At 34.2% G+C, this 10,768-nt stretch overlaps 1 protein-coding gene across 1 annotated transcript; it reads left to right on the top strand.

The window, feature by feature from the left end:
• Positions 1 to 7,904: 7,904 nt before the first annotated feature.
• On the top strand, positions 7,905 to 8,489 carry LOC125583021. The gene has a single exon (XM_048749549.1). It carries the CDS (start codon positions 7,905 to 7,907, stop codon positions 8,487 to 8,489), a length of 585 nt encoding a protein of 194 aa, XP_048605506.1.
• Positions 8,490 to 10,768: the final 2,279 nt, after the last annotated feature.

The raw sequence follows: 10,768 nt of genomic DNA, 5'->3' as shown, positions 1-10,768 counted from the left end.
TGTATACTTTTTAAATAAAATATTAGTATTATCTATACACATAACCACACATTTCAACTATACTGGAGAATATAAAAAACTATATAACGTATAAAATTAATAAAATTTGCATTAAAATAATATTTATTTTGAAACTAATTTTTTTCTCTACAACGAAATTTAAAAGAAACAGAAGGAGTAGTGTCATATTTTCCAAATAAATTTGACACATGAATTATCAAACTAGTGATAAATACAAGAAAGGAGAAATATAAATTCTTAGTAAAAACTTCAATATCTATGTTTCAAGACCAAAACATATTTATTCTTATTATAAACTTAAATAAAACTGAGAAATAACTTCAATTCACCCTATAACATGTATTATTCTTAAAATAGCACATACCAAAGTGATTAACTAACATTCGTTAAAAAGATAAATGATAATTTATTTTTTCTATGGATATATAAAACAATATTTAAATAAAATTCAAAATCTTTTTAAATTTTTTTTGATTTTTTAAAATTCGATTTTAATATTTATTTATTTGTTATAAATCTATTTTTGAAAATATGATGCTAGTAAGTTCTAGATACAACATTTTTGAAAAAAATGACTGGATTAAAAGCAGACATGATATAATTAATGCTTTGTCAGGAAGAAAAGCTGGAAGGTTTTGGGAATTCACGTCCAATCATAGTTTCATAAAGAAAGTGAAAGTATCCATCTATAAGAAGATAAGACCGTGATTATCCAGGATTTTTAGAGCGAGGTTCTTTTCGAAATATAAAAATCTGCTTTTTAACTTTTAACTATAAAAGTTAAGAACTGGTTTTTAAAACTCTTATTTAAGAACCGGTTTTTAGTTTTTTTTAGTTAAAAGTTATGAGACGGATTCTTATATTCCGCTAAGAATTCTACCCTAAGAACTCCCCAATTTAGAGCATGATTAACCCTTACACGAGTTCTTAGGTGATTTTTTTTTTTGACAAAAAAAATGAACCAATCGCGAACCGCCACGTGTCAGTGGGACCCGTGAACAGTGCAAAAACCGAGTTAGAGGCGCCCTTACCGAAGAGCATTAAGAGGCGGTTTTTATTAAAATTGTAAGACCCACTTCTGAAAAACCCACTTAAGAGACAGGGTTAATGATGCTCTAACATATTTATCTTTTTACGAGCTGTGGGAAAAAGCGAAAAAAGTAACCAACTGGGTCTATAATATACTCAGAAAATATTTATGCCATTGATTATTTTTTAATAGTACCGTTACAAAAGTGGACTAGCCACTTTCAGATGGAACCTTCCAGGTGGACTAGCTGCTTCCAGATGGAATAGCCGGGCTTAGATACGAAAAACAATTAATTAACCTATGGACGAGAGAAAAACTCGTCTACGCTAGAGCTCTTTTTATACGCTTTTTTTTTGGCTCAACTACAACTTTCATTATCCAAAAAAGTCTTGCAATGAAATTAGACCTCATCAGAGATTCAACCACAAGACAATGTAGTGATTTAGTACCACCTAGAAACACGTCTATGGATCCTACGCTACCTAATCAAACTCTCCATTGTACTCTTGTAACCAGAATGAGAACAAATTCACTCTACAAACTCAGAGTGAACCGTCTCTTGAACCACCTAATTCTACCATTAAAAAGCAAGATTACAAAGCTATCTCTAAACCACCAAGATAAACTGAATATGAGACTCCAAATTAGCCCGGAGAGATTGATGCCGAATGATCAGAATGTTGTGCAAGACCAACCGCTAAAACACCAATTGGCGCATATCCCACTCAGTTGTTTCCTGATGGCCAGAAACTAAGGCTTTGCAATTTTGCTCGGGATCGGACAAACAAAGCAAGGTACCCGTAACCAAGGCTTTCGGGTTCTGCTTTACCAGCTCACCAATCCCAAATGAAACTCGGGTTGAGAGTGAGGCTTCAATCACGATCCAGAGAACCTTCAAACTGAAGAAGAAGCACATCTACCAGATATGACAATCACATCGGTACTGTGAATGATGTACTTCATAACGTGTTCACAGCCAAGACCAGAACTCCCTCGTTGACCAAGCGAAGAAAGCCTGAGTCTTTACACGTTCTTCTTCCGAGAACCGGAGTACAACTTCATCTGAAGGATGCCTTCACGCCATTAGTCGAGACCTCGCTTGTCCAAGATGAAGCGCTTTCCTTCTGAACCTCCGTCAGGGACATAGACGACCCTATACGATTGCGAGAAGCTCAGCAACACGTGAAAACTGAAGCCAAACCAGCCAACACACATTAGCCTTATGAACTCCGGTCACGCCGTCAAAGTGAAGATCCTTCAAACGTTCACATGGCGAGGTTTTATGCGAGAGGACCACCCACGCGCCGAGTTGTTCCCTGCACCCAGACCTCACCACATTCCTTTCAACTCTGAACCATCGACGTCCAGATCTACAAGAATGGATGACAAAGACGAAGCCATGTTCCACCATCTCGTTGTTGAAAGCGAAAAATCAAAAGGAGAAAACGATTTTCGGCCTTCCACAAAATGAACCCTAAAAGCCAAACCTCTTGGAGATTCCCCTTCGTACGGCTCGCCGTCATTCCAGCTTTCCGGCTTACTCCGACCTTCCTCGTCTCCGCCGCAGTCAGATCTGAGGTAGTGGATTTCGCCGTACACCAGAAGCGCCGCGCATCTCGCCGGCAAAAGAGGATCCTCCCAAGAGGGCAAAGAGGAAAACATAGGCAGGGAGGAGAGAGACCTCCGACTCCGGGAGTGGGCACCGGACATCGGGGGCGCCGCAGATCTAGGGTTACGTTCTTCTTTTGGTCAGAAGTTGGTAAAGAGGAAAAATGTTTTTTTTTTGTTTTCGTTTGTTTTTTGCTCTTTTTATACATTTTGACTGGGCCTAGTGCCTAACAAGAAAATTGAGAGTTTTACAAAAATTAATTGACAATTTATTTTTAGTTTGTTTTTAATTTAGTTATATATTTATATATAATATGTAGTTTATGTACATAGGTGGATAACATCTTACCTCTATGTAACTGTTTTTTTCTTTGCCATCGTCGTAGACTTTACTTTTTAGTATAGTTTTTGGCTGTAATTAGATTAACCATTTTTAGAATAAAACAATGTAGAATAATTAATTCAATCAATTATTACTAATATGGATTATTTGTTTTGGAGAGTCTCCCCGGATACGTAGGATCATAATTTTGCATGGATTCTCTGGTATATACGGAAATGAAGAAACAATAAAGTTTTTAGTAATTTGGATATGAATCCGAGAGATACGCTCAAATTGGCAGAAACATAATCAATACTTTGGGCGGAAGCACAAAACCCCCCGACTCAAGGAATGGATCATACCCGATTATCGGTATCATCGATAATTCCGAATATACCAGGTAGATGGTGTTTTACGGACGGATCTTGAAAAAATCAGGAATTATACTCAGGACATGGATGATATAGTACCCCGGAGAGTTTTGAGGGACTAATGGGAGCAAGGAATACAAGAGCGAGTCAGTCGCCATTACACTCAGAGATAGAGGCTCTCATATGGGCAATTGAATGTATGAGGAATCTCAGACAGTTATCGGTTACATTTGTAACAGATTGTTCTCAGTTGGTGAAAATGGTTTCGGAATCAGAGGAGTGGCCAACCTTTGTAAGCTATTTGGAAGACATAACAATTTTGAAAAGAAGTTTCTACAGCTCAGAGATCATTCACATACCACGGACGCATAACTCAAAGACAGACAGTCTTGCACGTAGTGCAAGAAAACAGCCGTCGCTGGTGTGGAGCTACCGGTGTGGTTCGTAGAATCTTTGTGAATCTGTTTTTGTTGCTGACAAAAAAAAAATTACCCTTAAACTTAAATCAAAGGAAATGATTATTTGATCAGTTACAGAAAAACTAAATAAAATACAAAATAAAACATTACATAACAATTTTATATAAAATAAATAGAACGAATCTATTTTATTTTTCTACTACAATCCATTCATTTTATTCAATTCTTTCTAATTTCATTTATTCATTTACATGTTAAATATTTATAGCCTTTAATTCTTTTACGTTTTATATGTAATTTACATTTCAAACTTGTAGATCTATCATTTATAAATCAATTTTCAACTTCGAGTTAACAAAAATTAAGCTTTTTGTATCGCACTACCTAATCCATCTACTAAAAAGAATGCAGTCACCACGGCCGGCTTTCTGAATTTATAATTTAAACCTTTTAATGACCCAAGCTGATGTTTTACAATTTTTACAATATCTGAAATTTATACTTAAACATCTTTTTGAAACACTTAAACATCTTAGTTTGTAGTTTTTCGATAAATAAAATTCAAACATTTCCAGAATTTTTATATTAATAAAGTTGAATATATTTTTTATGAAGCCACCTCATCAAATGGTAAACTAAAATTTGTCACTTCACCACAATTTATTTTAAAATTATTAAATTTTTCATATTTTTCATCTTCATACTATTTATACCAAATGTACTAACGTAATACTCCCTCCGTTTTTAATATAAGTCGTTTTAGAATTTTGCACATAGATTAAGAAATTATTAATTTTTTATATTTTCTAAACAAAAACATCATTAATTATTTACCTAACCACAAATCAACCAATAATAAAATAAAAGGTATATTATCATTGGTCATATAACATTAAGTGTTAATAAATTTTCTATAGAAAACCAAAAACGTCATATAATTTGGAACATAAAAAATTCTCTAAAACGACTTATATTAAAAAACAGAGGGAGTATTCAATAGTCCATACTTATTTTATAATCAATGATTCATTTTAATACATTTGATTATACTAATATATTTAAACATTTAATTGTGTATAACATCATTTTAACATTTAATTGGTACGTATTTAAATTGATTTGAAATGTATATTAAAAATTCTTTGATATTTTCATAATTTTGATGTATATGAACTAGGGGTGGGACGGATCCGGATTTCAGATATCCGTCTATATATCGTATTACCTGAGGATATCTGGATTCATAAAAATATTTTTTATAAAAATACTAATTTTTTAAAAATAATATATAAATTAAATATTTATACAAGATTTATAACTATATTTATATGCATATAATATTACAATTAAAATATAATATTATAAACTAATTTTATGTATAAATATTAATATATAAAATATAATTATAAAATTAAAAGTTATTTTCTAAAAAAAAATACGGATTCAGATATCCAGACATAAAAATCAAGATATCCGGATCATAATTCGGTTTTAACGGATCTGAGATTTACTATCTAGATCCGGATTCGGGCGTCCCAAATATCCTATTTTTGGAGAGGATCCCGAATAATAATTTCAGGCCTAATATGAATAAAATGAAAGGAATACAACTTGTCATTTTCAATTTTTATTATAAACTTGAAATATTTTTCCTAATACGTTAAAATAATAAATTTAATTATACTAATATATTAAAATTGGGTTTAGAATTATACCTTTTCTTTCGAACTTTTTACAATTTTGTTTTTTGCAAATTCTTTTTTGAAATTTGAGAAATACTTTTTGAAAATATTTTTCAATTTTTTTAAAAAAATGTAGGTATTTAATTATATATTTATTAAAATACTAAACTCCATCTTCGAAAACTCCACCACTCAACTGTAAATCATAAGTCTAGATTAGTTAACCCTTGGGTTATAACTATTTATTTATTCTTTAAAAATGAGGGTAAATGTGGTTAAGGTAAATGAAAAGTGGTATTAGGAATGTGATAGTTAAGTCAAGGTAAAAATCATATTTAAAAAATTCATATATTTTTTAAAAATTATTTAGTTATTCGGATAACATGGTTCATTTGATTTCAAGTACAATAACATATGCAAAATAGTAACGATTTATATAAGGTTTTCATATGCCTACCTAACTTACAATAATATTTTGTTATAATAAGTTGGTTATTATATTTTGCTTCATCTAAAATTTTTTTGTAGAATATATAAAGATACCACTAAATTCAAAAACAAAGATATAAATGAGAAATAATGCATGTTTTATGTGTTAAATTTGTTATAAATCAAGTGATGAATGTCCATAACCGGTCCGGTCCATAACTGGCACAAACCCTAGAAGAAAGAGACATAGCCGAAACCCTAGAAAGAGAAGAGAGAGGCGGCCACATGCCTTAGAGGAGAGAGAGAGGCGGCCACAAGCTTTACAGAAAAGGAAACTCTATTTCCTTTTTTCTTGTATATGTAATCTTTCCATTTATATATTTAGTAGTTATCCTAAATCTAGTTGGATTATGATTTGTACTCTTTCCTTTTATCTCTATCTAGTAACCCTTATATAAAGGATGTCTTATTCATTAATGAAATACACAGAACTATTCAGTCTTCAATCTTCTAATTACAACACGTTATCAACACGATTGTTCTCTGCAATCTAAGCTAAAATCACCAATCCTTTAAACCTAACCTAGCCGGCGACTTTAACCTAATCCCGACGAACCCTAATTCGTCCTAGCTCGCGTTCCAACTCGTCAGCAACCGATCAGCTCCATCCCTAAGGTGTTCCTGATCCTAGACAACCTCAGCTTCCGTTCGCATCACAGCCAGCTCGTGTTCCCGATCAACCAGCTCGCAATCCCGATCAGCCGCTTGCAAACCCGATAGGAAGCAGACGCGTCACGTCCCGTTCAGCTCGCATCCGACGACAGCCAGCTCGCATCCGTCCGTGTGCAGCTCGAGGTTCATCTGTTCTCTTTGGTGGTCCGGTTTCAACCCTACAAACAAAGGTATACCGATTAATCTAAGAACATAATGATCAAACCCTAAAACCCTAATCCATTATTATGGAAATCCAATGTTCTTGATAAACCCTAAAAATTGGTATAACCTAAAACTGATCATCTTATAATCACTAGATTGAAATCGATTCCATTAGAACATGTTGATTGATTGTTCTGATCTGAATTATGAAAACCCTAAATCTTGGAATCGAAAACCCTAAAACCCTAAAGCTTGAAATCAATTTTAAATTGTTCTTGCTTGATTGAATGATTGATGATCTGAGTTAAGATTAATAGATTGATTGAATCTCGAAACTAAAATCTTAAGGCCTTGAAACCCTTAACCTCATGTTGATAAAATCGGCCACTTAAATGTTTAAAACCCTAAATCTCGTTTTAAATTCCTAAAGGCCTTGAAACCTTAAATCTCATATTGCTTAAAATTTGAATGATTGATTTGAGGTTTTAGATTGATTACATATTGCATGAGAGTTAGGTTGCTAGATTACTCTGATTCTGAAACCCTAAAATCTAGCCGCATATTACCAACCTTGAAATTGGTAAACCCTAATTGATATGCAACTTAATGATAAGATTGAATGCATCTAAATTGATTATCCTTGTTTGCATTATATTCTGTTGTGGCCGTGTGATTTTGCTATGAACTATACCGAACGCCCGTGTGGCCTAACCATTCCGATGCATTGTTCATACTCGCGGCCTTGTGCCCTTGATAGATCACATTGTTTGCATTATGTGATTGAAAGTCGTGTGGCTTAATGCATCATAGCTTGGCCGTGTGGCCTAGAGAGACACTATATCTGAATGGTCGTGTGACCTTGCTTGCATATCTCATGAACCGATCTCTAGGATCGTTGTATCACATTACATGGCCGTGTGGCCTAAGCATCACATATAGACCTAGCATTCTCGACTTGTTTCGCACCATGATCGAGTAGTAAAGTGTTTTGGTCGAGAGACTTATGAAATCATATGCACTGATTATTTTGAATTGGTTGCATCCTAAATCATGAATTGATTGATAATATGGTTTCAGATACCGAGATTTGAGCCTTTGGATTATGTCATTCTAAATCCCTCTGGAGAAAATTATCTAGAATGGGCAATGACCACTTCAGTTGTTCTGAAATCAAGAGGACTCGGAAGGAGGATCATTCAGGGTGATTATGCAACTAGAAGTGAAAAGTTAAGAGCCATAACAATTATGCGCCATCATCTAACTGAGGATCTAAGAAATCAGTACCTAAATATTGAGAATCCTCGTGACCTTTGGACAAAATTAAAATCCAGATACACAATGGTGTTATTACCAAAGGTCAGACATGAATGGATGAGTCTCAGATTCCAGGACTTTGAGTCTGTGGATGAATATCATTTTGCTTTGTCCAAAATCGTTTACAAACTGACACTATGTGGTGAAGTGGTAACAGAGGAGGATTTACTGGAAAAGACTTTCCTCACAGCCGATCCAAGAGATCTATTGTTACAACATATCTATAGAGAAAAAGGTTTCACCACCTATAATGATATGCTCTCATGCCTATTACTAACTGAGCAGAGTAATCAGTTGCTAAAAAGAAATAGTGAGATGAGATATCCTGAAGCAAATAAGACTGATATGGATCAGGATGAATCCAAGGCAGCCGTGTCCAACGTAACTGATGGTGTGGCCGGCATGTCTATTGACTAAAGAAAGATCTCGACATGCTAATTGTGTTTTAAGTCTTTGATTTGTGTTTTGCTTTAAACATAATTGTTATTCACGATTTTATATATAATAATAGAATTGTTTTGAGTTCATTACTATTATATCTTGCCTGATCTTACTTGATAATGTGAATAATTGATAAAGAAATCGCCTAAAAGGCATTATGGTACGGTATAGTAGCCTAGTAAGAAAACTATGGCTAAGGCATTGCCTAAAGGGCATTATATACACCCAAGAATGTATGACCCATTGAGTTAATATGGTTTCCAAATAGAAACAATGGGCAAAAGGAAACAAGTTCCTTCAGATTTAAGAAAGCAAGAAAACGCCTAAGACCCTTTAAGAAAGTGGTCAAGACTATACCTATGTAATCTACTGATCAAAACTATGATACTGATCAGTATGATAAGAGGCAAGAGCCGTGGTGATCATACTGATATATCCTACGAAAATTATACACTTTATGGCAAGACTGGATTAGCCATCCTAGTCTAAATTTGATGCAAAGATTGATATTGAGAAGGCACAAAGAGTTATCCCATAAGATCTCACGTTGTGAAACATGTACACAAAGGGAAACTCATTAGGCTTTATTGTCCTAAGCATCACGAAATTATAGTATGTTCATGAGGGGGAGAGAGGATTAACCTGTGATAAATGATCAATACTACAAATTCGTGAACAAATTCGTGAACCATGGTCTATGACCATGATATAAACGGCTTGGCCGTGCAGTCCATTACGTATAAGGATCGGACATCCATCCTAAAGCTTAGGGACATCATGGATTTACATGTATATAAAGTAAAAATATATCAGGCCATATAAGTGAGCATAGATATTTCCATCTCAGATTGAATACGGGTCATAAACCAGACATACACCATCTTAAGAGACTTTGAATAAACCAGCACAGACATATGTGCCGTCTAAGATGGAACCTCAGAAGAGGATTGGGAATATATGTTGGATAAGAGTATGACTTTCTCCCACGACTTCTAAGAGACCTTGAGCCAAATATGGGTGATCAGAAAGTGGCCAGGTACACGGATTGTATGATCAATGAATCCCACTATTCAACATTAAAAAAGAGAAAGCTATAAGCTGGTAAAGAGTAAAGAATGATAAGAAACAGAATGGTATCAACCATTATTGTCTTGGCAAATATCCTCAGATTAGAATTATGGACGTCCAAAGAAAGAAAAGATTATACATTGCTAGCTAATCGAGATGCCAGACACTGACCCAAAAAGAAAAGAAAAGAATGACTAAGTCATAACCAGCTTAGCACCAAACGAAATCTGATGTCCTAGAAAGAGACACATTCAAGTTGCTACATAGTCTATACAAGATGGACCAAACTGTTCCATAAGATAAGGAACCTCGGAAAGAAAAAGAGAAAGGTGCATAGAATACAAATCCGAGGTCATAAGGAAACCAGACCATACATTGAAAAAAGGTTGCGCAGCTAAACATCTAAGGTACCAAACCATGTAGTTTGGGACGCCAAGCTACTAGGTAACAAAGGTCCTGGATAATGAAATCTCAAATCGATTAGATCATGTCTGGAACACAATGGAACCATATATATAAGTGTCGACACATAAATATATATTTGTACATAAGAGAGTAGCACTTGAACATAAAGATATAAACGAGGATCAAAACCCATGAAAGAGTACTCATAAAGAATAAAGATTAGATTAAAAAGATAAACGTGGGGTTTAAAGTATCTATAGAGAAAGATAGGCGTATTGGCCACATACATATATACAGAAACGCCATATGATATAAACCAGTGAAATAGATGGGTCTTGTGAGGGAAAAGAAACCGTGAGATATGGTACATGATCACGAGGTCTAAAGGTGTTCATGTTTCCTACTAACAGTATTCGATCATAGCTTGTTACACAAGGATACTCACAGAGACCATGGAACATATTATAAGGAGATAAACTCCTATGTGGTGGATGCTGCTACACAATTTCGAAATTGACAAAGGTCTGGTCATAAGAAAGAAATTAGATTGACATATAAATATGTAGTGAGCAGCATATGGATCACTGGATAAAGGACATCATTGTTCCTAAGCTGTTCATGGACTGAAACAAAGCAGCTGCATATAGTATGTAATACTAGTAAAGGAGTTCTATAAGAACGATCAAATTCAGTCCATATGTAAACTAATAAAGAAATTTGAATTCCTTGTGTTTATACTAAACCAACCTACAGAGAGGTTAAAAAGTTTATACAGATCTGTG

Source organism: Brassica napus, chromosome C3 (genome assembly GCF_020379485.1).
Source record: "Brassica napus cultivar Da-Ae chromosome C3, Da-Ae, whole genome shotgun sequence".
In the NCBI taxonomy this organism is placed as follows: Eukaryota; Viridiplantae; Streptophyta; class Magnoliopsida; order Brassicales; family Brassicaceae; genus Brassica; species Brassica napus.
The sequence above is the reverse complement of the archived record's forward strand: the minus strand, read 5'-3'. Positions and strand labels throughout refer to the sequence as shown.

Bases quoted from the DNA above. Each gene is read 5' to 3' on its own strand.
- LOC125583021 (XM_048749549.1), top strand. From the start codon at position 7,905: ATGACCACTTCAGTTGTTCTGAAATCAAGAGGACTCGGAAGGAGGATC.